The sequence below is a fragment of the Lagopus muta genome, chromosome 1, assembly GCF_023343835.1.
Source record: "Lagopus muta isolate bLagMut1 chromosome 1, bLagMut1 primary, whole genome shotgun sequence".
NCBI classification, from domain to species: Eukaryota; Metazoa; Chordata; class Aves; order Galliformes; family Phasianidae; genus Lagopus; species Lagopus muta.
In genome coordinates, this window is record NC_064433.1 from 163976904 (window position 1) to 164003426 (window position 26523).

Consider the following 26523-nt stretch of genomic DNA (forward strand, 5'->3'; position numbering starts at 1 on the left):
AGAAGATTCAGTATTGAAATATTGTTTTTTTTTCTTGAAATAATTGATATTTTCTCAGTTCTTGTATCATTCTTGATTACAAAGTGGACGTGCAGATATTGCGGTTGGCTTAAGTGTCATTTAAGTCGTAACAATGAATGGACTCTTCACATCCAAAACAGAGTGCAGAGCCATTGAAAAGCACACTTTGGGAAGAGCAGGATAAAGAAAGGGATGCATTGATCCAGCAGCCAGCCTGGTTCAGTGCCACACTTGTGTAATATTGGATGCTGTGCAAGAAGTGAGCATGTCTGCTTCTGCCTGCTGCCTGCCTACGCACCAGTGCGTGTTGAGCACATTGCACGATGCGTGCTGAGGGGAAAACATGAACGCAGGCCCTGCTAAAGCTGAGCTCTCTACAGATGCCTTGTTTGCCCTCAGAGCCAGGCACACATTCCCAAAGACATCAATGCAGAAGCTGAATTCCAGGTGCACCTTATTTACTAAAACACATCGACGGTGTGAACTCGCTTTCTGTCAACAAGCAGAAAGCTGCCCGGTGTCATCGTCAAACTCCTTCCAAAGTGTTGTCACCTTTATTTGATTCTATAGCAAGCACTTTTGCACCCAGCACAGCACGTGCTCCACACCCACCTTCAGCTGACCCAAGAATGCCTGCAAGAGCACTGATGGGCACAGCTGCCCCTTGTCAAAGTAGCTTTGACTTTGTACGTGTCCTGGAACAAAATTAAGCATCCTAACATGGAGTGATTTTTGAAAGGACTCCATTTAAGAAGTTCTACAGCAAAGCTCCTGCCTTGGCTGCAGACAGGAGGATCATCTCTGGAGAGGAATTTTCCCGTGGGACAGAGCCTACTCAAACTTCCTTGGAAGTGAGGAGTGGACTGAGGCCAAAAAAAGGTGCAAGGCACGTACACAGAGTTTGCAGCCCCCTGCAGGCTCATTGCATGAGTTTATCCACCTCCATTGGTGGATAAAAATGATACAAATAAGTGCTATTGACAAAGTCAGATTCTAAGCTATGTAAGGGGAGCTTAGGTTCTTTCACCTGGATCACAGAAATCACAGAGCCACAGAATCACAGAATGGCCTGGGTTGAAAAGGACCACAGTGATCATCTAGTTTCAACCCGCCTGCTATGTGCAGGGTCACCAACCACCAGACCAGGCTGCCCAGAGCCACATCCAGCCTGGGATGGACATCTCCTACCTCCAGAGCAAAATGTGCAGTATGTGGTACTTCTTCTTCTCCATCACCACGATTGTACATCTGTCCAGCTGCAATATGGACGAGAGAACTGGCTTCAAAAAGCCCTGCTGCCAAGACAGAAGGTATGTGCACACAGTAATCAGTGACTCTTCTTTTCTGCTAGGGGAGATGTAGTAAATTCAACCCATAAAATTCATTTGTGCCAAGGCGTGAAAAGAGCAATAGCACATATTGAAAAACAGAGGCATAGATTTTAATCAATCTGTCATCCAATAAGTATGCCCATTTTATTTAGTTACAAACCCAGTTCTGCTTTAGCTCCACACAAGATCTTCAGCATCCTTCTCCTCCCATGGACTGCAGGTTTTCTAGATACTCTGTGAGAGCCTCCATCTCCGCAAACTCCAGCAGCCTGTTTATTAGCTTATCCAGTTCCTCTTTCCCACTCAGAATTTCCTATGGGAAAATAACAGCAGACCAAAGCATTACAGAGGATACTTCAGTACCATTCTGCAGTGGGGACTACTTCAGGAGTTCTCACAGAGCTCACTAAGGAGGACTACATATTGAGCATCATTCATTCATATAGCTGGAGAGAAATACACAGAGCCCTAGGTCAGCTCGTTATGTCCTGAAGAAAGGCAGAGCAGTGTAGGCTTCTTGAATTAGTCGTGTTCTATTAGATGTGAATAGCCATGTGATTTCCCCATATATTTTAAATTATTTTCACAAGCTTGCAGTTTGCTTTACGTGGCACAGTTAAGTATCCAAGTCTTAAAACCCTCCTAAGCAACCATTACCTTGATATTGCGTGCATCATACGAGATCCTGTGGTCAGTGACTCTGTCCTGGGTGAAGTTGTAAGTACGAATTCTCTCTGACTGGGCTCTTGTTCCCAACTGTAGCAGAGCACCACAGGAATAGAACAAGAATTACATCAGTCTCAAAAGCCATGGAAGGCAGAAGGCATTCCCACAAAAGGCAGTGAGTGGGAGCCATTCGTAACAGTAGCAGCACAACCGATGTCTGCTTCACAGAGGGTGGCAAAGGGGTTTGCTAACATCAGGCCGTCAGAAAACAGCGGAGAGTAAATCGAGCGGACACAGAGGAGTCCTCTGGTGGTGAAGTAAAGCAGTGCAATCAGTTCGAAAAGACTTCATGCTCAACTCCAAGCATAGCTTGGTTGCACGGTTAAGCATTGTATTAAAAAGGAGAACTACACGCTGAAAACTACTAAGAGAAATGAGTGTCTACTTGTACGAGCTGCTTTTTTCTTTTAAATTCCACCTGCACTCACATTTGTATTTCAAAAAATAAAAAGGGATTTTATATATTCTGAATCACTATAAAAGCTAATTCACTGTAGCCTGATTTTCTACAGCATTAACATAAATGTAAATCTCAAGTCCTTTAGTGCAGCCTTGAGAACTCTCGAGCAAAAATGATTAACAGCAGATAAATGGCTCACCGATTACAGAGACAGAGTTAATAATCTGCAGGAACAACACACTGACACACAGCCTGAAGTGAGCAATTAAATAGCTAAGCTGGAAGCGGTGGAACGCTGAAGAATTCTGGTCTTGCCAAGTATTTTTATTCTTGTTGGTCGCTATTGAAGTTTGCACTGCAAACAGCAAAATACTCAAAGAATGGGAAAAGAATGTTGGCACACTTAAGAGGAAAGTACAGCCTGCAGCACAACTTGAGGCAACTCGGATTTGAAGTTTCTTCTTTCAGAGGTTACTTAACCCACAGCAAACAGAGCTGTGAAATGGCAGGCTCCTCTGTGTACTTGTTTCTCCCAGAAGCTACACCAGCTTGTCAAACACCAAACACAGGATTCTCCTTCTAAGCACAATTTATCAGACACGGACACTGGGAGAAACACCCCTACAACAAAGCACCCTTCCCAAGTTCATCAGTCATCCTTTCTCACCTGCAGTTTCCTGGCGCTCTGCTCTTGACTCAGTTGTTTCTCAATGATCTGCTGGTACAGCTTAGCTCTCAGCGTCCTCAGAGCTATTTCCTTGTTCATCTGCTGCGATCTCTCCTGCTGGCACTCAACCACCACCCCTTCACAGTAGAATATCAGATAGAGCAGAGCAAAAAGCCCATTCAAACACAGAACAAACAAGCTAAATTAATTCAATCGCATTAGGCAAATGACACCTTCTAGGAGTGCTCATTTTTAGGGCCTTTCAGCTGCAGGATAGAAAGTCATTTTAACACAATGTCTCAAGCCATTAGCATGTTTTTAAACTCCTCACAGCTGCACCAGGAGCTTTGTTTGGTGCTACAGAAAAGCTAGGGATACTGTGAGATTCCATAAAGCAAACAGTTCTCATTGGAATTATCATTCTCTAAACGCTGCCTCCAGAGGACAGGTTTACTCCAGGTAGCTGTCATTGCAAAAGTGAAGTTGCTGAATCTACAAGAGCATGCTTAAAAAAATGTAATGTGGGTTTTGAATGTCTTCATCTACACGAGCTCTTGGAAACTGGAAAGTTCCTTATTTTAAAAGAGGAGAGCACCAGAGCCATACTAGAGAGCCTTAAGCTGAATTATAAATAATGAAATAAGATAAAAAGGTCTGATTTTTTGTTTTTTTACTTCCTGCCTGATTTCCAAAATGAAAAGCCCAAAGGCTTTTTTTCAGGTTGGACAGATACAGGCCCACTGAACTTCAGTACAAGTAAATCCTAAGAAAGACAGAGTGGTTCAGTACCTATGTTAACTTCCCATCAGCACATTTTCTTTCCTACTTAACTTTGGATAGCATTATCTAGTACTGAATGGAAATCTTCAAGCTCCTCTTTCTGCCTGCTGCAGCTAGGCAAAGTTCACCCTTAGCTGACAATGGCCGTTACTCCTGAATCAGTCAGCACAAATTATTTACATTTTCCATCCCATCCCCGAGATCCTCCATTTATTCTTTCATCCTTCAAAGACAGTGTGTTCATTAAGCATAACAGCAGCATGTTGGTCATCGTGCCACTCCTCAAGTTCCTCTTCCCACACGCCGCTTTGTTAGAAGACGACAGAACAAAAAGGGGCTACAGACCTCTTGGTCTGTACACAACCCTGGCACAACCCTGCAGACTTACAGAGTCACAAGCTTTCATTCCAGAATGCAGAGTGCTTAGAATTACCAACCGCAGCCAGACTCACCTGTGGGAAGATGTACAACCCTCACAGCACTGTCAGTTTTGTTGACGTGTTGCCCTCCTGCTCCTTTGGCCCGGAATGTGTCTATACGCAGATCTTTGGGATCCACTTTAACATCAACCTAAAATCAAAGAAAACTACTGTTTTCTGCTCTTCCTAAATTATTTTGACTGCCTTTTCAGTGATAGAGTAAAAGAAATCACTTATTAAAAACCCACTAATTTTCAACTGTGCTTGAGTATCAGCTACAATCATTATCATAGAAACATAGAATGGTTTGGGTTGGAAGGGACCTTTAAGATCATCCAGCTCCAACCCCCTGCAACAGGCAGGGACACCTCCCTCTGGACCAGGTTGCTCACAGCCCCATCCAGCCTGGCCTTGAATGCTTACAGAGAGGGGAATCTACAGCCTCTCTGGGCAACCTGTTCCAGTATCTCACCACCATCACAGCCAAGAATTTCTTCCTACTCTCTAGTCTAAATCTACTCTTTTCCAGTTTAAAACCATTTTCCCTCATCCTGTTGATACATGCCCTTCTAACAAATCCCTCCCCAGCTTTCCTGTAGGCCCCCTTCAGGTACTGGAAGGCCACTATGAGATCTACTTGGAGCCTTCTCCTCTCCAGGCTGAACAGCCCCAGCTGTCTCAGCCTGTCCTCATAGTGGAGGTGCTCCAGCCCTCTGATCATCTTTGTGGCCCTCTTCTGGACCTGCTCTTGCTCCAGATCCCTCAGAAAACAAGGTATGTCTGCATGGGAAGCTAAAAGAATGAGTTCTGTGAGTTAAGCCTGAGGGATTTTTGCAACACTGATTAAAAACATCTACCTGGGGAAACATTAGGTGTATCCAGATCCAGCTAAGGATAGGAGACCATGATGATGTGGACCAAGTTTGAGCTCAGTGGATACGAAAGCAACATTCAGATCTGACAAGTGTTGCAAGGAAAGCACTACAAGGAAGCAGGAGAATTTGCAGGAAAAGTCTACAAGATCTGGTTTTGGTTATTCTTTGCATAACTTGCCAGTTTTAGAGAGATCTGGTGGTATCAGAAAAATCTCAGGAAGACCACCCAACATGCTCATTCAAATGCAAAGCATACAGTCCTTGATTGAACACCAACAATTTAAATGAACAAAAACGTAGTAAAGGGCTTGCTGAGTCACTTTCCTAGGCAACACTGAATATTTTCTTGGATATATCCCCCATCTTAATACGTGACTTAATTCAAAGCTGGCTCGCTCCAGTTTTGCAGGCACTGGGGCTGGAACACTCACTGAAATGACCACCGATGCGCTCGCTTTTTCAGGCAGTAGCAAACATTTGTGAAGTCGCTTCTGACGACCCATTTAAAAATGTAAGGTACACAGCCAAGTCCTGCTGCCTTCCAGAACCACAGAGCCTGTGGTTTTACTCGCTGAGACTTGCTCAAAGCACTTGGGTTTCAATAAAATCCCCTAACAGTACCGTGGTTTTAAATAACACCCACTCCAGTGCCAGCAACACACTTCCTTGTTGCTGAGATGAACAGATAGTTACCTCCTCTGGCTGAGGGAGCACAATAACTGACATTGTCCCCGTATGAATACGCTGCATTCTCGATGACAGCCCGGTCTCAGGGATTCGCTGGACTCTGTGAGTCCCTCCTTCATATTTCAGATGCCTGTAGACATCATCTCCTGAAATATGAGCAGCCGCGTGATGCAACCCACCTATAGAGACAAATAACGCGTGGAAAGCACAGCCCACAAACACGGCCTTCAGTGTCGTTGTCTGGATGGAACGTCTGGAGAACTACTGTACCTATCTCAGCTGGCACGTAGTTCAGAATGTCAAAGGTCCAGCATTTATAGCCCGCATAGTTCTGGTACATCTCAAACATTTCTTTAGTGAACTGTTGGCAGATGTCACCTATAAATATAAAGGCGCTACAACATAAATAGCAGTTTGCAAAACGGCAGCCACGGGTTTGAAGATTTCACTGCAACTGTATTCGCGCTCATAAAACAGATTAATGCTGATAATAAATAATACAGATTAAGGAAGTATGGCTTTGTGCCACTGAAGTGTAAAAACGCATTAAGATTAACCCATAAGAGACTTAAAAAGTTGGATGAAGGTTCGGAGTAATCTTTAGTGGAGAGTTTGCTGACCTCCAGTTGTTCTGCCAGCTGTCACTTCTAATATAACGTGACTTTTATCATACTTCTCCTTTGGCACTAGAAGCTGGAAAAGCTGAAAAGAGAAAAGAAGGGGAGAGGAAAAAAAAAAAGAATGTCACTATCTCTTTCATGACTCTATCTCCTTTTAATGAAGTTTATAGCCAGCCTTCACAAATGCCACGGCTTGAGCACGCACAGCCACGGATTTCTATTGGCAAATGAATAAGTAGGACTAAAAACCGTCCAAGTCCAAAGGCTGTTGCAGCTCAGTGCAGTTGGTGTGGAAATGGGATACGTTGGTGCATCCACAGGAAAGCTAGCTGAAAATTCGATCCCACAGCGTCAGGTGCCTGGTCACCCACTGCAGCCCCAACTACCTTGGAGCACAAAGTTACCAGCTATTGCCCAGCCACTCTTCACACAAACACGAACCTTACGTTTCAGAAGGTTCTATTTCCCATTTTCTCAATCTCAACATAGAAATGAGCCCAAACACAGAGCTTTCTACCACACTTTTTCAGCTTCTCTGCTTATAATTTATGTTCCTGCTCATGGGGAGCTGCCAGCTGAAGAGAAAATGAAATACTGAAGGTTCCAATCAGAAACCTTTTCAAGAATGCACGCTCTGCTGCCACAAGAGTTACTTGGATGTCACGCAAGGTCTCAACAGCACACACAGCTTCACATCCCCTTCAGCATCTCCAGATGGACAAGCAAGCAAGCAGAAATGCCTAAAATAATTAGCTTCCAAGATGCATTTGTCAGTAAGAAGCTTACCAGTAATTAATGTTGCCATGTCTTCTCAGGGAAAATAGAGAAGCTGGCCTTCTGTTTCATTAAATGCAAGTGTCAGAGTCTATTGGCAAGATCACAAAGGAACATTTTCCTGACATTTATTTATGAAGCTGTGTATTTTTACCTCAGGCTCACCTTTCTGCACAGCGTGTTGATTTTTTTATCGAGGGTTTCCTTCTCTTCTAAGGCAAGCTCTAGCAGTTGCTTCTCTTCTCTGCTGCCCAGCTCTAAATTCCAACAACAGGAATAAATGTTAGCCAATCTTACTTAGCTTACAGCAGATCATAACACAGCTGTCAAAAGACACACTTTACAGCATTTAAAAGCTTGCAGTGCATGCAGTTCCATTGTGCCAGCAGGAAATATCAAAGAAGAGCAGTTGAAGCCAGGATGTGTATTGCTAACTAAATGACTGCATTTTCCAGAGGTGCTGGAAGGAGCTGAGATATATTACTTCCCAGTCTCCTGGCTATGACTCCAAGTCAGCATCACACAAATGCCAGTCCCACCTAACAGTTACTTGCTGCCAATTATAGTATACTGACAGTTATGTGACAGAGACTGACAGTGCAGAGGCAAACCCACCAAGAGATTTAACAAAACATGTCAAAAACACGCTTGGAGAAAAGAGTGCCTCAGTTTTCTTTACCACTATTTCACATGCAACAAGACTTTCCATTTCTAGACTAGCATAGAAACTGCTATCTGTGCAGTACTTTGCAGCCAGCTCATTAGGACGAGCATTAAAAATGTAAGTATGATGACAATTACACGGGTTCTAACCTTCTGCCTCCTGCTAATCAAGCAATCAATGAGATATGAGAATTATGGCTTCAGCCATCAGGATGTGGAAGACCTCACTTTAACTCTTTGCTTGAAGAGATTCCCTTCCCATCTGCTCAGCCTAGGCGAGTATTTTGTCCAGTTTTGAGCTCCCCAGTACAGATAAGGCATGGAGATACTGGAATGAGTCTAGCTAAGAGCCACAGAGATAGTCCAGGATGGAAACAAAGAAAATATTAGGAGAGGTCAAGAAAACCGTCCCTGGATGCATTGAAGGCCAGGCTGGATGTGGCTCTGGACAGCCTGGTCTAGTAGTTGGTGACCCTGCCCATGGGAGGGGAATTGAAACTAGATGATCTTTGAGGTCCTTTTCGACCCAGGCCCAAGCTATGATTCTATGAAACTGGGTTTGTTCAGCCTTAAGAAGAGCAGACTGAGGGGAGTTTTTATTGCTGTGTACAACTGACTCACAGAAAGATACCGAAAAGTTCAAGACAAAGTCTTTTCAAAGTATATTGTCATAAAACAAGATAGAAGCTGGAGCATGGGAAATTCTGATTAGGTATTAGGAAAATTATTTTGACTCTAAGGGTTGTCAGACACTGAAATGGGCCCGGGGAAGCTGTAGGATCTCTGTTCTTGGATCTATTCAACTGGACAAGACCGCAGTCGGGCTGCTCTAAGCAGTCCTGCTTTGAGTAGAACATCAGTCAAAATCACCTCCAAAAGTCTCCTTCAACCTAATCAGTCCTACAGTTCTGTGATTCAGTTGTGCTCTCCTTCATTTTAGAGCTGCAAAACATTCTCAAACAGAGCTAACAGAAGCTCCAAATCTTTTCTACTACAGAGGCTCCAGTTTAGAGTAATGGAAGATGCCAATGCACGAGATCATGCACTAAACGGACTGTTAAAAGATGGCTGGAATCAAAACCAAAATGCCAGAATAGGGAGCACCCCTTCATTTTTTTCTCCTCAGCAGCAAGTCCCAAGAACGGAGTGGGCTGAGATGTTGAACCAGCCTTGTATGGACAAGGATAGTGGCAGCTCCTTCATATTCTGCTTTATAATTTACATTCCGTTTTGGTTTGTTGGTTGGTTTTGTTTTTCTTTAAATAAAATATGGCAGATCAACACGTGAGCCAGGCATCCTCTGTACTTAATGCAGGAACTACACAGGTAACCCTACCTGTATGTCACAGCTCCACCAAAAGATGGCACTGAACAGGAGGCTTCGAGGTGGTCTGAAAAGCATCCTTATGGATTGGTTGAATAGAAAGTATCAGATGAGGTATTGTCAGCAGAGATGGAAGAATGGGCTGGTGGCAAGAAGCTTGGGGTACAAATGACTGCTGTCCCATTCCTACCTCCTCCCTGACCTTTATCAATTCTCATAGAATTACAGAATCATGTAATGGCCAGGATTGGAAGAGACCTCAAGGATCATGAATCTCCAACCCCCCTGCCTGAGGTACTGAAACCAGAGGGGTTGTGGATGCCCCGGCCCTGGAGGTGTTCAGGGCCAGGTTGGATGGGGCCCTGGGCAGCCTGGTCTAGTATTAAATGGGGAGGTTGGTGGCCCTGCATGTGGCAGAGGGGTTGGAGATTCGTGATCCTTGAGGTCCCTTCCAACCCTGGCCATTCTGTGATTCTGTGATTCTGTAAAGTGTTTTCTATAGCCACTGTTTCTAAAGCACAAACATATCCATTTATTTCCAAAACTGAGGAACACAGGTATTTTCTGTCTTTCTTAAGCAGGCAGGAAATGTTACCAGCTATGTTTCTACAAGCTTTATTTCAACATGGCTTTTACTGATGTGTCAACATTCCATGGTTCTTTCTCCCAGAATTACCAGGAACTTCAATCCTCCTCCTCTTAAACTGCTACGTATCCATTTCTCCTTCTTTGCTTTTCCCTTCCTTAACTGTGTTAGTGCAAGTCCCATTTTTTCCAGGTCACTCTATCTTATCTTAATGTCTGTTTTGGTGTAGCAGAATGCCCCACATTCTTCCTTCCTGCTGTACACAGTGCCTCACTCTTCTCACAGTGTGTTAGTGTATCTTCTCAAAATGTTGCACCACAAGTCCTTTTACTGCCCACCTACTTTCTTCTTCCTCAATAGTATCAAAAAGAGGGTCAAGCTCTTTTTTTTCCTTTTTTTTTTTCTTTCTTTTTTTTTACCCCAACTTTTACTGCAACATAGTATTGAAAAGCAGCAGCTTTTTGGATAACCATCAGCTTTCCCCGTAGGACTTCTCAAATATCCTCCAAGACCTATTAAATGTTGCCATTTACATTGGAAGCTGCCAATTCAGGACCTAATTATGGCAGTTCACATAGCTTGCTTACTAAGCATCAAACTGGCTAGTTGGAATCCCATTTTAAGTGGCATGGCTGTAGTCAGTGTCTATTCAACAGGCAAGACTTGCTGATGTTTATCCTGCAGTTCGTACTGCTCTTGGCTCTACCAAAAGAGAACCTAAAGCAAAGATTTCCAAACTATTTCTGCAAGATGCATAGCCCTCAGAGTCCAAACAGCCCCTACTTTCCCAAGTTGGCTGCATTAAGACCTGTATTAAGAGAGATAGCATAAAAATAAAAGGAAACGTCTGGATCTAGAAAGCCTTAAAGGGACTCAGGCTCCCAGGAACAGACAATACCAGAGAGCGTTCCAGAGCTGGCTTAATTCATTTAAAAGCTCTCCATGAAGGCTGAGCAATGAGGTTTATCACAAGCAAAGCCACTCTTTCAAAATGACTAAGCAGATGTGCACTCCTTACCTCTACACATGGTTTCTAATTCCCGGAGCTCGCCTTCAGCCTCTTTGATTTCTTGAAATGCAGTTGCGACTGGGGACAGATCAGCATGTCTTCTCCTCAGGGTCCTTTGCTCAAATTCATTCTTTGAATCAGCATTTAGCAGACTATTAACCTGCTGGTATTCCTTGCTCAGAGTTTCCAGATACTTCTGCACAGCCTCATGCTTCCACAATGCTCGAGAGTCCTGATGCTTCTTCCTAAGCTGACTGTGAAATGACAGAGTGAATCCAGCTGTGTCCAGCAAAGAGTTTGGCCTCCAAAATCCACGGCTGTGCAGCCTCATCACACAACTCATCTTCTTTGCAACAGAAGGAAGAAGGGAATTGTGAAGCTGACCATAACAGTAGAAACTGGAAAGCAGGTTCTTGAAAAAACAGACACTTTGTGGAGGTTTCATATCGTTTCTTATTCTTCCACTGCCTGAAATTAGCAGTATGAGACACGGAGCACTTTCACCATCTATAGAAAAGCATTTGGTTAAAATAATAATAATAAAAATCCAACCTGTATCAAGCCCAAATTCTTTTCTTGACTACACCAACACAGATTGAACCGTTATGGACAGAACTATTCCTTTCAGTCTTAGTTTAAACTAGAAACTCTTATCAGCAACATTGTACCAGCAAAGGCTTGGAAAAATCTTTTCCCTTACCCTCTCAGTGTTTATGCTATAGAAGATCTACTCTAGATGCTGCTTTAGAGACAACAGCTTCATTTGCCATACTTCTCACTGGAGAAACTGAACCATTTCCTGCCTTACTGGCAAAACAAAAATGCTGCTGTGAGAAAACACATCTCCAGTGCAGACATCAAATTCTATATGAAGAAGGTACAAAATGTGCAGTATATACAATATCAGACCCACTACCATAAGAGAATACAACTTTGGCAGGTGGCAGGCACTACCAAACTCACAGCTGCACTTTTAAGGACAATTGGATTTACAGAAAGCCAACAGTAATCCTTATGGATTGTTCCAGTGACTGAGTAGTAGAGGGACACCACTTCCTTCACCAAGAATAAGTTAGAATACACAAGTCAGACTCAGCATCTGCACTCCTGGACTTAATTCCTTGGGGCACATGTTGGACTTAACTTCAAAACATTTAATTATGCTGATTTCAGTGGTGTTGCCTCTATTTACTGCAAGTCAGAATAGCCACTCATCGTCCAGTCAAGTGGTAACCACTGTTAAGAGAAATGCTGCTGTAGTTAGAGCTAACAACGTGTGAAAATAAGAACTAATTCATTGCAGAGTTTTGCCTGAGCTTTCAGAAGTAAAATACTCACTTTCAAACGCCTAGAGAACTAAGCAACTGCATGACACCAATCCTCGAGAGAGTCAGAGATTTTGAAATAGATTTGTTTTATTATTATTTTGACAAAACAAAGTTGTTTCCTCCTTAGAGAGATGCTGTCACCCTGCATTTGTGCAGAAATAAGCCCACATAAAGCTTTTACAGAGTCACGTACAGCAGACTGCCTATTAACTGCTTCTCAAACTAGTTCTTAGCAACTTTCTGAACATGACAAAATTACCCAGTGGGCAACATAAACACATCACAAATCAAAACCGGTCTGTAACAACGACAGCTGTGATTGTCTCATTACGAAAATAAATAGATCAGCTCATTTCTAGTTAAGGAACAACTACCAAGGCTGTAACTCATTTAAAAGCTTTTAAAAATCACTTGTAATGATCAAGGATACTATTAACACAGTGAAACCGATTCCGCTGAGATGCATAAGAATACATACGCATAAGGGAAGGGTTTCAGTGATGCAGCCTCAGAGAGGTGCCTTCAAGGCTTCATGGGCCCTCAGCCCCCTTTTCACAGCCCTCTGCATCCCACCTCAGCTACACCAAGCAGCCCTCCTGCAAAAGGCAGGCACAGAACCCCGTGCAGCCCTCCCCAGCGCAGGGCTCACTGGGAGAGCAGGAGGGCAGCCCTGTGAGCCAGAGGCCGGCTGGCAGCCGCCGGTAATTGCCTTGGCTTGGCTGGGCTCAGCCCCTGCAACCCAGAGTGGGCAGAGAGCGGGCTCCGTGTCGCACACAGAGCCTACAGACTCACCCTCCCCAAATGGAAGCGCCAGACAGGTCCTGCCTTACATCACGAGGCCATTGCAGACAGGAAGTAAAGTGGAAAGACTCGCACTCCCAGCATGCCTGCTCACAGACACAACTCCCGGCGTGCTGCAGCAGCTGCCTGTCTTCGGCCGTCCCTCCGTCTGTCCTTCCAGCGCATTGCTCTCCTCCAGCCCGCGGATGCAATCACCCTGGGAGCAGCGATCGCAGATTTGCAAGCACGGCTTTAACAGCTTTACAAGTAAATTGTGAAATGCTGGCTCCGAGATAATTTTTAAAAGATCTCACAAGTGAATCTCGACCCACATTCTCAATATTTTCTGCACAGCTGCAGAGCTGCACACGCTTTGTCTAATGACAAGTGCACCAACAAGTGGGAATAGTCCTGTTTCCAAGTTCTGTGCTGTGACATAAGTGGACTTTCCTGTGTATGTTCCCAAAACATGGGCTGAAAATACCCCAAGTTTCAAATCTGGTTATGCAGAGATTGTTGTTTTACGTAAACTTTACTCAAATCAAAGTTCCACTTCATGTCAGGGCTGGCTGTAATTATACTCCATATGAATTAGGACTACACTACACAAGGCAAACACCACTCATAAAATGCTACTCAACACAACCGTTCTCATCATTCAGCTAGCAGGCAGTTGTATAATCTGTTTGATATTATCTATACCCCTCATTATATTCATGTTCTAAAAAGACTTTACGTAACAATGTCTTTTATACCTATAATCACCCTAAAGGCCAATTTACTCCTATGCATGTCATAGGAGGAAAATGTATTCAAACCTCAGATGAAAAACTCCCTGAAACTCTTATATTCTCCCTAGGTGCACAGCTTGCACTAAGAAGTCCTTCTCTCTTCCAAAGTTTGCTTCTTTTACAGGAACTTTCCCTATCTTTTTTATGTTTTAGCAAATCCAACTCCACTGTAAATGCCTTAGAGAACACTGGGTTTTAGGTTTCTTTCTTCTTAGCTGCTGTCATTCAACAGGGTTAAATATATATATATATATAAAACACTGTATTTGACACATATAACATCAACAAGTTTTGGTGAGGTAAATACACCTAAAAGGCTGAAAATGAGACGATGGGAAGATTTGTACCAAACCTCACCAGCATACAAAGGATAACCAGCCTCTTGTTTCACTCTCAGGGCTGCTCCTGGCTCTGCTCAGCCCCTCAGGAGGACAGGAGGCAAAGGGAAGAGACTACAAAACAGCCTCAGAAAGCAGGAGCCATCCCAGAGCCCATCCAATTTACAAAGAGGCCACAGCAAACAGCTCCCTGCAGCCTTCCAGGAGCCTTCAATCTGACACTTAAAAATCTTGAAAAGATGATCTATGGGCAATCAACCAAAAAGCTAATAAGAACATGAAAACTAAAGGCAGGCCATGCACTCAAAATTACAAAACAGAATGAAAAAGAAGAGGGTAGGCCAAGAAAAATCACATCAGCTCCTACTGCAGCCAGAAACAGCTATTACATTAAACCCTCTGATTAAAAGCAATCGTGATTCAGTTTTCACTATCCTTGCTGGCAGTTCTTCATCTTAACTCTGTGCATGACAGTACAGGCTAACAGATTCTCAGTACTCCCCAGCAGCCAGCAGACTGGACACGGGCTGGACTCAGGGGACATATTCCTCATATCTCATAATACCAGCGAATAGAAACACTCTTTCCTTCCGTTTCCAGGATGATGTTTGAAATGGAATAAGGGAATTGAGTATAAAAGATGGGAAATTCCATTTCTGCCTGTGCTTCCACCTCCCTTATGGTTCACTTTGGCCTATAGAGCTGGTGAGGCCTGTGGCTTGCAGGTGGTGCTCAGGGCAGGGTGCTGCTGCCCTCGGCCAGTAGGCAGAGTAGGGAAGTGACAGCAGCAGGTTCCCAGGCTCCAGGGAATGGGACATGGCACTTGGGATGTGCTTTTAAATTCAAATCTGGCAACTTTAAGCTGCCAACTTGATTCCAAAAGGATGGACAGCAGGACAAGGGGGGGGGGGGGGGGAGGGGATTGTCCACATCTACTCTGCCCTTGTGAGGCCCCATCTGGAGTACTGCATTCAGGCCTGGGGCCCCCAGCAGAAGAAGGATGAGGAACTGTTGGAGTAAGTCCAGAGGAGGGCCATGAAGATGATCAGAGGGCTGGAGCACCTCTCCTGTGAAAACAGGCTGAGGGAGCCAGGCTTGTTTAGCTTGGAGAAGAGATGGCTCTGGGGAGACCTCATTGAGGCCTTCCAGTACTTGAGGGGAGCTTATAAGCAGGAGGGAGACCAACTTTTCACACAGTCACATGGTCAGATAGTAAAAGGACAAGGGGGGTTGCGGGGGGCTGTACTAAAAGAGGGGAGATTTAGATTAGATGTCAGGGACGATGACTCAACCACCTCCCTGGGCAGCCCATTCGAGTACCTAACCTTTCTTTCAGAGAAGAAATTTCCCTTAATATCCAATATGAATCTCCCCTGGCACGACTTGAGGCCATTCCCTCTAGCCCTATTGCTAGTTACACAGAACAGGCTGACCCCCTTTCCTCCCCCCCCCCATCACCACAACCTCCCTTCAGGTATTTATAGAGAGCGATAAGGTCTCTCCTGAGCCTCCTCTTCTCCAGACCAAACAATCTTAGTTCCCTCAATCGCTCCTCATAAGAGTTGTGCTTGGATGTTTCTTCCCGCTTTTGACCTAAATAATCTGTTGACAGACTTCTGAATTCTTTCTGTTTGTAGGGAAAACTGGTGACAGAATCACACATGCCTTGAATACAGCCCTGTTTATTAACAAAGCCTGTAGAAAGCGCTTTGTTTGGCCAAGCGCAGTGGGATTAAATGACAAGAAGTTTTCCTGACTGTACTTCCAAACCTCACTTTCAACCAGCCCTCTGCCCCCCCCACAACGCTCATTTCTATCTTTAGTCTCTCTCAGCTAGTCTAAAATTGTTTCTTTACTGCCAGCTTGCTCTCCTTTTCTTGCTGCTTTCAACACGGATTTGTAATACAGACACATGTTGAAATGCAGATCAAATGCCTGCCTCTCATTTGCAGTTTTGCCTGTTTTCAGATGGCGTTTGTTCCAGTATTTGGACTAGCAGGGAACTGACACTTTGCTATAAAGAACAGCCTTACTGTCTCAGACCAAAAGTTCACTGAGCACAGTATTCACCTGACCATCTTGGAGGTGTTTACCACAGAAACCAACCAAAGGCATAAAGCCTACTGCAAGGACAGAAGATCTGAGTTCATGAAGCCGTGGCTCCAACTAGTTACAATCAGTGCTAATTCAGTGCTGTGGTGCAGACCTTGAAAATGATGCAGCAGAGCTGTCCTTGTCAACAGTACACCTGCTCAGAAAAAAAATTCAGACTCTGAGACCCTGAATTAGGCTTAGCTTTACAGTTTACTATTCCAAAACCATGCCCACTTTCTGTCCCTCCAACACGAAAGGAAGGACCAATGTCCATGGAGTTTAGCAAGGCTTCTGAGAAGTCAAAGGACACGCTGCTTGGGATTTGCTGCCTCAGCCATACCACTGCTTGCTCTGTGTAACCAAATACAGCCTGTTAAGTGTACAGCCTTCCTAATTGTTATCTCCACATGCTTGCTTTGCTATGCGCATCCACTAAGCTCATCAGCGGAGCAGTAGAAATCTCAGAATGATTTGGAAGGAACTTTTAAGATCATCTGGTTCCAACTCCCTGCTGTAGGCAGGGACACCTCCCACCAGACCAGGTTGCTCAAAGTCCCATCCAGCCTGGGCTTGAAAGCTTCCAGGGAGGGGGCATCCACAGCCTCTCTGGGCAACCTGTTCCAGTGTCTCACCACCCTCACAGCAAAGAATTTCTTCCTAATATCTAATCTAAATCTGCCCTCGGTCAATTTAAAACCATTTCCCCTCATCTCCTGTTGCTATACGCCCTTATAAAAGTAAGTAGGTGATAACCATGTTATTATAGGAATAATATTATTTTAAAACACAACTAATGTATTTAAAAAGTGGTTAACAGGGACTCTAATTGAAACTGCTTAATTTCCGCCCCACCATTCCTTCCCCAGCACGATCTTTTTAATTGATTGCAACTCTGACGGCTTAACCAGTTTCCCTCCCAAGGAAACACCCCATGCTGTGTGGTTTCAGTGCTGCTGGCTTGTTCTTTAGCTGTGCAAAGATCCATTTAAAAGCTATTTCTGCAAATGACAAGGAAAAAGTCATTTTTCAAAAGACCTTAAGCCTCCCTTGTCGGAGGAGCCAAGCCACGACAAAACACTGCTCTAAGCACGCACGGTAATGCTGGGAAGCTTTGTGTAAGCAACTGAACAAAGAGCTGATGCCATAGATGACATCCCAAAGGCCGGGCTGGCGGCTCACCCAGAGCCCAGCTTGACAGCGGGCACCAACAGCGGGCAATGAGGGCCGGAGGAGAGGGGGAGGCTGCGAGGAGACAAAGAGATTTTCTGCCTTATCTCAGCACGGCCGGGCGAGGCCGAGCGCTGAAAGGAAAAAAAAAAAAAAAGCATCCAGTTTCGAAGGCTTTGAAATAGCCATGACTCAGGGCTTCAGCGAGCCGGAGTTATTTTTACACCTTCTGAGGGCGGCAGTCCCCTTCCTCCCCATCCTCCCCATCCTCCTCCTCCTCCCCCACTCGGGGCGCTTTCGAGGACCCCTCGCCTCAGTGTGCGGTCGAAGCCAGCAAGAAACAACCAAGCGCTGCCTTCAAAACGAAAAAAGCAAACCCCGACCCAACCAACCCCTCCACACAACAGGGAGCGGGCGGGAAGCAAACAGCCCGGCGCCACCCGCCCCCCCCACCCCGCGCCAGGCTGCGGTGCGCATGCGCGGCGGGGGACCCCGGCCGCCATTTTGCAGCGTCAGTCGGGCGGCGAGGCCTCCCCGGCAGCTGCGCAGAGGAGCCGCGCTCGCGCGCTGCGCCCGAGGGGAGCCGGCGGGGCGGGCGGTGCAGGCCAATGAGTTGAAGAGTCGCCGCCGCTCGCCCGAGAGCCGAGTTGGGGATCGCCTTTTCCTTTCCCCCGCCTCCTTTCCCTTTCTTGCAGCGACAGCCGCTCCTCGCAACCTCGAGCCGCGTTGCCCCGCGGCCGCCCGCCCGCATCATGCCGTCCGTGCCGCTGCCGCCCAAGGAGAGCAACCTTTTCAAGCGGATCCTGGTGAGCCCCCGGCCCGTCCTCCTCCCGCCGCGCGCCGCCGGCTCCTGCTCAGTGGGGAAGGATGCGGCTGTCGGGGCCGCCGCCGCCTCCTTGTCCCGGCTCGTCCCCGCTTCCTCCCTTTGTCTGCGGCCGCCGAACAGGCCGTGCGGCGGCCGGGAGGGGAGGGCGGGCGAGAGGCGGGGAGGGACGCGCAGTCGTCGCCGCCGCTCCCCGGCTTCGCGGCTCTCCGCCCGCGGCGGTAACTCCGGGCCGCTCTCGGGCCGCCGCTCCGTCTCTCCCCTCGCCTCCCGCCGCAAGCGGGCGGCAGCGGCCCTGGAGCGGGGGGCGGCGGAGGCGGAGAGCTGTCAGCCCCGGGTCGGTGCCGCCGGCAGACGGCGAGGAAAAGCATCCTGGCTCCGAAATGCCGTAGGTCTCCACGTGCCGAGCTGCAGAGCTCTGTCTGAATTGCTATCCGCGTCCCTTTGAGACTTCGTGGTGGTTTTAAAGAAACAAGTCGTTTAACTTCCGTTCGAACAGCTTCGTTTGCTATGCTGTTAAAGCTTCTGGAGGATCGCTCCGCTCCGTGGGTAAAGCCCGTTCCTCAGGAGCTCTTCGGTGTGACAGTAGGGGAGCTGCGGCCTCAGAGAAGTTAAGGCTCCCGGTGCTGTTCGGCCTTCTGCAGGCAGAGCACAGCTGGCAGTGCGAGTTTCTTTGGTTTTAACCGAGCTTGTTGGGTTAAATGCAGTGATTTTGTGTGGTTCAGCCTCAGGAAGCTGATCTCAGAGCAAACAGTGTGTAAGCCTCCGTGCTCTGCGACTGGTGCGTTTCAGCAAGAGTTTCTGAGTGTTTTCTTTTGCTTGTTTTAGGTAGTTCATAGGTTTTTTTTTTTTTTTTTTTTTTAAGACTTAATGGTGCTTAAGGGTGATTTGTTGCTTACTGCATGCCTATGGTATGCATCTTAGTAAGTCATTCTAGCACTCCTCTCTGCTAAAAATAAGTCACTAATATTAGAACAGTTAAGTGATTATTCTTACTAGTAGCAAACAAGCTCACAGTAGCGATCACTTCTGAATTTCTTAAAAATTGGACTTCAGAAAAACTCTCAGTCTACTAAATAATGAACTAAACAAGTTCTTAGGCAAGGAAACCACTGAGCTTTATGATGTTAGTTTGTCGGTTTACATTATTAATACTTCCTGAAGTTCAGTTTCTCACTGTTCTTTATAGGTAGCTTTAACTTTTTCAAAGGTTTCTTTTCCTGGAAGAGTAAAACCTTGATAGTCTAAGCTGACCCTTTTGTTGGCACTGAAGAGTATTTCGGTATAGTAACGCTACAGATTGCTCTTCTGTAATGGAGGGAGCTTTCAGCACTGCTGGAAATCTTGAAATTGCTGGTGCTGCCGTGGGCATTTTAGAAATGAAAATGAATGAAATCATTTATATGGAAGGCTGTATAATAAGGTCGCACAAGCATACAGAGATTGATTTAACCACTTGGAACAGAGGAAAAGGTAACTACTTATGTATTAAGTGACTTTATAAACGTTTGACAGAGAATTAACAGTTGTGAAATGAGAAACTTATCTGGAGAACCTGATAATTAGTTTAGGAGTCTATGCTGCATGCTTAGCAGTGCTTGAGCAAGCTCGCTCAAAACTAGGTGTGATGTGATTGCATAACCAACAGCAATTGCAACATAGGTAAAATGTTAGCATGTAGGTAGCAGACCTAGTTTCTCTGTAACTGCTGTAAGATGTAGTGCCATAACTCATTTCTGTCCTGACTTCCAGGGCTGTTTGGTCACTTAAGCCTTGCTTTCACTCTTGGACAGTGCTCTTCCTCCACTTAGAGGTGAGACATTGCCTGGGAGGGAGGGGCTGGGCGACTGGAGGTTCCTCTGTGCTGTGCTTCTCAGTCTCGCAGAAGGCGTGGAGGAAGTGTTCGAAGGCTTCCTGGCTCTCCCTTTTATGGGAAGGGAGGGAGGCATCCATAAGGAAGAATTAACGCAGGAACTCTGGTGTGTCTCTTGCAGCATAAAATCAGTCTTCAGCTCCTGTGACACTTTAAGTGGGGCAGATGCAATCTAAAATAAACATGCAAGTGTGGTAACTTAAAAATGCTTTCTGTTAACATTGGAGTTCAGTAATGTGCATTTGAAGCTTGCTTACAGTAAACGTAGGCGGTTTTTATTTCACATATTTAAAACGAAGTGTCATTTACCTTCAAAGTGTGTTTTAGTTTAAGCAAGTTTGATCCTCTCAGATTGAGAGCCCAGATGATAAACTGTGCCTCTTAAAATGGGGTTTGAGTTTTGGCTTTATGGGATCAAATCAGCTCTATCTGGGTGTGGCCATGGTCCTTATAGGTGTTTTAGAGGAAGGCTGTGGGATTGTTGTCATATCTTCAGGGCTTACTTGCTGAACTGGTCCTGTTTCTAAGAACTGGGGAGTGTAGTGTAATAGCTATTGGTGTCTGCCTTGTTACCAGCTAGTATGAAGCATGAGGTTATGAGAGAAACAGCAGGCAGTATCTGTGGATACTGCCATGCATTTGAGTGTGTGAATTGACCATAATGTTGCATGAAATAAGGATTGTTGCTTTAATTGCAACAAGCAAAATTTAATTGAAGTGCTACCTTGTTAATGTTTCCCTTAGAAAGGCCTACATACTAGTCCCCCTTCTGACAAGGCATTACTCTTTCTAAGAACTGTTTAGCCACCTACTTGTTTGATCTGGAGCAAGGGAACACAAAAGCAGATGTATCACTTTGTAGCAGTGCCTTGTTACTGCTTAATTCATGCAGGCATGCCTCTTTTTGGGGGGAAGAAAACTCGGATTCTATCTGAAGTGCCTTTGCCTGAGGAATTGCTCAACTCTGTATTATCTTTTGCTCTCTGGATTTTATGGCTGTCTTAGGCTACTTCTCCTAAGATAAGTATGATAAAAGATAAATATGCACGTATTTGTTAGGAGTTAGATTAATTATTATTCATGAAATGCTAGAACTATAGTATGTGAGATAATAATGGATTATGGGCATGCAACTGGTTCACTTCCTAGTAATGATGGGGATTTACCACGAACCATTAAACTTGGTAATTAGGAAGCTATGATAGTATGCTAATTAATGCCTCCTAAACCGGATGAATAACATAAGATAGCCATTGTAATCCACCACTGGAGCAGGGGATGATGAAAGTGTCTCTTAAAGATCCTCTCGCTCAAAGAGAGGAGAACAGAGCTGCCAGCAAAGTTCATAGAATCATAGAAAGGCCTGGGTTGAAAAGGACCACGATGATCATCTAGTTTCAACCCCCCCTGCCCTGTGCAGGATCACCAACAACCAGCCCAGGCTCCTGGTGTAGCTCATTGGACTGAGTTGCAATGCAACTGTTGCTTGTGCTGTTGTGGAGGGCAGCACAGGAAAAATGCAGGCTGTTTCCTTGATATTAACTTTCACAAGAGGTGACAAGGGTTCCAGGTCAAACTGCAGGCTTCTGAGATGATAGAACTGCCAAGGGTATATCATAGACTACTGATAAGAGTCAGTAAAGCTTTTGTAAGGTAAGGCCATGCTTCTCACTTGTTAGCGACTTGAGCAAGTTGGGTCTGGAGAAGTCTGTATCCCAAATACAAATTCCTGGTTTAATTTTCAAAAGGAATTGAATGCCATCCTGAAAGGCTCATAAGCTGGGCTTTCTTGGAGTGATGCTGGTTGTTTATTCACACGGGATTTCTTAGTGTTCCTGTATGGATAAATAAATGTTCTGAGTAACTTTTTCTTGTGTTTCGTGCTGGAACTTTTTCTTAATTGCTTACAGTTTCATTGAATAGAAAAAAAGAGTAGCAAGGTGAGTTCAGTTGTTGTAAGCTATTCAAAGCAGAAATAAGAAGGCCTGCAGGAGGAATTCTGGATTCAGTTGGCTCATAGTGGGTAAAATTGATTGTGTGAATGAATGTATTACGCTAAGGAACTCTACTGTGTTATTGGCTGTGAGATGGATTACTCTGAAGAGAGGAGGTTTTTAGGGATCTGAAGGGGTTCTGTTGAAACCAATTTCCTTGTGCAGCAGTTGAAAGCCAGCAAATCATAGGAGCTGCTGTGGCACCACTCAAGTCCACATTTCCAGTGCAGTGTACAACAAAGTGCAACACCTGCTGGAAGTTATAGTCATGCACGGGTTCATGGGGTGCAAGTCCTTGTAAATGCTTGTGTAAAGGTTTACCCTTTGGCTCCAGGAACGGGTGAGCCACAAGTAAGTGGAGGCTGAGGATGCTCTGGAGGGATGTATCACTTGTATCTTGTCTCCAGTGACATGGGCCAGGTGGGTCTGGTTGCTCTGGCATGTGATCTGTTATGATTCCTGCTATTTTTTTGTCTGAATCACTGTGAAATCTTACAGAGAACGTTGAGATGGGTTTAAGGTTTTAGGCTTATATCGCTATTTGCTGTAAGCTTCTTTTAGGACTTCTGATTAAAAACATAACTTTCATTAAAGCCCGAGAGCTTTATTTATTTTTTTTAAAGCACCGCTGATGTTGGTGGTTTCATTTGCTTTATTGCTCACAGATGCAGTCCCACAGGCTTGTGCAGCACCTGCTCAGCCTCAGTTCTTGCTGGTCACGCTGCAGTTCTGTCCCAGAAGCGGCAGATTGCTCTCTCCAATCCTACATAAAGTGCAGATTAAAAACCATTATAAAATGTGTGATAGGGCTGTGACTTGTCTAATTTTTAGTGTGCTATTATGGCTTGTTTTGGAGAGGCATACACATGTTCATAAAATGCAGAGTAGCTCTAACAACCCATCTGAACAGCCGTAGCTTCCACACAGCACTTTTAAGAGCTCTTTACCAAATGTTCTCTTGTTTCTTCTCCTTTGTTTGAAGCCAGGGATATCCCAACAACTCCAATTGTGTTGAATGTTGGTGTATCTCACTGAGTGAGACCTCATTATAAGTTAAGACAATTATTTTTAAGTAGTTTCACACTTGAACGGGAGTGGTTTGTAGGGCTGTTGAAAGATGATTCTTAGAAAACACTGAAACATTGTTCTCTTATTACATGTATTCATCCTGATAGTAAATGCAATATCAACTTTGTTCTGCCAACAGCATAGAATACGAATAATAATCACAATGGTTGTTGCACAGAATGCAGGTGAAAGTATGATGTTCTGTGGCAACTTCAAGTGGAAAAATCTGGTTAAAGGGAGGGGGGGGGGGGGGGGGAATTCTGTTGTTTATGAAGAATCATGATAGTGAAAGCTTAAAATACAACTATGACATTAGTTCCTTGATGACCAAATATTTCCACTCTGCCTGATGCTGGCCACTTGTTCTATTGCACGCTGCCATCTGTGGCCTGACTCAGCTTCTGTGTTGCCAAGCCCATGGCTATGGGCAGGAATGAACCAGTGTGGCCTGACCAAGCTGAGGCGAGGTGGGCTGGGGGTAGGTTGTCTTCATCTTCCTTTCAATTCCTGAGGTAAACTGCTCTTTTGTGTGGAAAGCAGAATTGATCCTGCATGGTCCAGACAAGGGCCATGAAGATGATCAGAGGGCTGGACCATCTGCCCTCTGATGGCAGGCTGAGAGAGAGCTGGGGCTCTTCAGCCTGGAGAAGAGAAGGCTCTGAGGAGACCTTATAGCAACCCTCTAATACCTGATGGGGGGCATACAGGAAAGCTGGAGAGGGACTTTTTATAAGGGTGTGTAGCAACAGGACAACTGGAAATGGTTTTAAACTGGAAGAGGGTAGATTTAGACTCTGTATTAGGAAGAAATTCTTGACTGTGAGGATGGTGAGAAGCTGGAACAGGTTGCTCAGAGAGGCTGTAGATGCCTGGAAGCATTCAAGGCCAGGCTGGATGGGGCTTTGAGCAACCTGGTCCGGAGGGAGGTGTTCCTGCTTATAGCATGGGGTTGGAGCTGGATGATCTTAAAGGTCCCTTCTAGCCCAAACCATTCTATGATTCTATATGCAGCTTGCTGGTAGGGCTTGGAGGAAAGGACTGAAGAACGTGCTGATACTGGAAAAAGGTTGTCCTGGGACTAGGAGTGTGGAACGCTGTGAGAATGGACATATAGTAATGAATCTTTTTCTTGGCCTCTATGAGCTGAAGCCTCTTCTGCACAATTTCCCTTTCCCCAGTTTCTTTCTTTTGTTCTCTCAAAACAGTGAACTGAAATCATAGAATCAACACAGAATGGCCAGGGTTGGAAGGGACCTCAAGGATCATGAATTTCCAGCCCCCTTGCCACATGCAGGGCCACCAACCTCCACATTTAACACTAGACCAGGCTGCCCAGGGCCCCATCCAACCTGGCCTTGAACACCTTTAGGGATGGGGCACACATAGCCTCTCTGGGCAGCCTGTTCCAGCACCTCTCCACTCTCTCTGTAAAGAACTTAAAAATCGGTGTGGAGAGGACTGCTGTATGGAAAAATCTTATGCAGAGATCCCTAGAACATCCCTCAAACTGGAGAGTGTTGTGATGATCTTTTTTGCTATATCAATCTTACCAAGTGTCCACATTTTCATGATGCAAGGAGCACTTGCAATACAGGTAGTGAACTCTTTCATAATTTAACTGTTTATTACTCAAAGAAGATGGTGTTAGACCTTGCTATCGAACTGATGAATATTCTAGTAATTATTTGTCATCATAGGAACAGTGTATTTTAAGTTCTACCCCAAATCTAAGTGAGGTATTTAGTTGACTGAGCTCATCAGCTGCATTGAGGAGCGCTAGTTTCCCTGTTAGAAGCATAAGATGACGTTCTGTAGAAGTGCAGTGAAACAGAATGGACCGTAAGAGGTCCAACTGTTAAGTCAGTCTAGAAGAGTACTGATGTCCTTATATTGATTGTTCTTGGTTCTGGTCAGAAATGTCTATTAATAATTTGAACAGCAACTAAATACCCGTCAGCTCCCAGGAAAAGACACCGCTCAAAATCTCTATCGCTGATTAATTACCATTGGACTTATCCACCACCACTATGGCTTGGACATGCTTCCAGCACTACTTTTAGCATTCTTTCCGTAGGCTTTGATACATGGTGTCTTTACCTTTAGATATTGTCAAGAAACAGCAGAATCAAGTTTTGAATTGCACGATTGTTATTAAATAAAATGTCAAATGCTCATCGTAAGCCTGGTCAGCCTGTTTCATTTGGGTTGAACTACTTTTGGGTAAGAATCTTGTTGCTATTCTTAACACAAGCTGTTTGGGTTGATGTGACAGTTGTCCTGATTCTTTGAATGCAGTCTTCTGGTTTATTTGGCCTTCACTTGAAAATGGTGTATGAAGTAGTATGGTATCACTTCAATATGTTCATGGGCCCTCGGGACGGGGAGTAAGGAAGGGCAAGGAATTGGTTATGGCAACTGCAGCTTCTTGTTTAGACAGTTCTCAGAAGTGCTAATGCCTGAGGAACAGAATGAGGTGTTCTTCAGCTGTACAATTGCTGATCTGGGTGTTTAACTTCATCTTCAGTATGTTCAAAATGTAGCTGTTCCATCAATACAAGACCATTTTGACTAGAAGTGACGAACGCGTTGTCTGGTGTGGCGTAGTGTGTTGCAAAGAGTTTGATTTACCCATATCTATCTATCTATATATGCAACATATATATATATGCAATATATATCTATATATATAATATATATGCAATTGATTAGTTCTACACAAAGTTGCTGCTTTGTAAGTAGCTTTAGTGAGCTGTTCAGATCTGTGATTCTGTTAATAATGAACAGTATAAGGGATTTTGGCTGTTGATGAGTAGGAAGGTTTTGTCTTTAAAAAAAGATGGTATAATACAATAATTAAAACATAATTTGTAAATGCTGATTCCTTGAGTAAAAGAAGCAAAGCACTGTAGTATAATATTAGTCTTCTTTAGCCCTACGTGTTGTATACTTGTTACTGGTTTCTTTTAGTCTTTAAATGTCCAGTTATTTCCTGGCTGCTGTGCAGTTCAGCCTCTAGATAGTGGCACTTGTTTTTTAGCTGGAAGCACACAGTGATGTCTGGTCTGGCTGCATAGCAAATTCTGCAAGTTGGTTTTATCTGAGTTATTGCTGACAAAGGGAATAAACCAGGATGAGAGAGCTGCCAGAGGAGGTAACGTCCTTAAAGGAACATCTGGTAGCAGAAGTTCTGGGTATCACTTTGGCCTTGCCAGAATCTCCCTTTGAGGTTTCCAGGCGTGTAAACATTTGTGATTTGGCTTTAGTTTTTAGCAGGAAATCATTGCCATGAACGGGTGATGGAGGCCTCACATGAAGCACAGCACATCAGGCTGTTTTTCTTTTTTTCTTTCTTTTTTTTTTGTTTTAGAGCCAGCATATTAGCTTG

The 26523-nt window shown here is 44.7% G+C and overlaps 2 protein-coding genes across 8 annotated transcripts in view; one reads left to right on the forward strand and one right to left on the reverse strand.

Moving 5' to 3' along the window:
• Positions 1-1440: 1440 nt before the first annotated feature.
• On the reverse strand, positions 1441-18738 carry MTRF1 (mitochondrial translation release factor 1). Of its 6 annotated transcripts, none has more exons than XM_048932851.1 (11): positions 18169-18738; positions 13041-13207; positions 10892-11389; positions 7466-7557; positions 6527-6608; positions 6177-6284; positions 5913-6085; positions 4378-4495; positions 3146-3282; positions 2010-2108; positions 1441-1665 (listed from the first exon to the last, which is right to left on the reverse strand). In XM_048932851.1, exons 3-11 carry the CDS (start codon positions 11325-11327, stop codon positions 1543-1545), a joined length of 1368 nt encoding a protein of 455 aa, XP_048788808.1. In that variant the 5' UTR covers positions 11328-11389; positions 13041-13207; positions 18169-18738; the 3' UTR covers positions 1441-1542. The 6 variants fall into 6 exon arrangements, with proteins under 6 accessions (XP_048788808.1, XP_048788800.1, XP_048788804.1 ...); XM_048932843.1 differs by having other exon boundaries at positions 13003-13207; XM_048932847.1 differs by lacking the exon at positions 13041-13207.
• The window catches only part of NAA16 (N-alpha-acetyltransferase 16, NatA auxiliary subunit), a 65511-nt gene continuing 56814 nt past the window's right edge, over positions 17827-26523 (forward strand). Inside the window, exon 1 of one of the 2 annotated variants that reach the window (XM_048932738.1) lies at positions 17827-18186. In XM_048932738.1, the coding sequence (XP_048788695.1) occupies positions 18133-18186 (54 nt within the window). In that variant the 5' untranslated portion in view covers positions 17827-18132. The remainder of the gene's footprint in view (positions 18187-26523) is intronic. The other variant, XM_048932749.1, reaches the window with a different exon arrangement.

Coding starts and splice junctions, on each gene's coding strand:
- MTRF1 (XM_048932836.1), bottom strand. Junction 6,609..7,465: donor TCAACACGCTGTGCAGAAAG/GTGAGCCTGAGG, acceptor TTCTCTTTTCAG/CTTTTCCAGCTTCTAGTGCC. Junction 6,285..6,526: donor AGCTGGCAGAACAACTGGAG/GTCAGCAAACTC, acceptor TTATATTTATAG/GTGACATCTGCCAACAGTTC.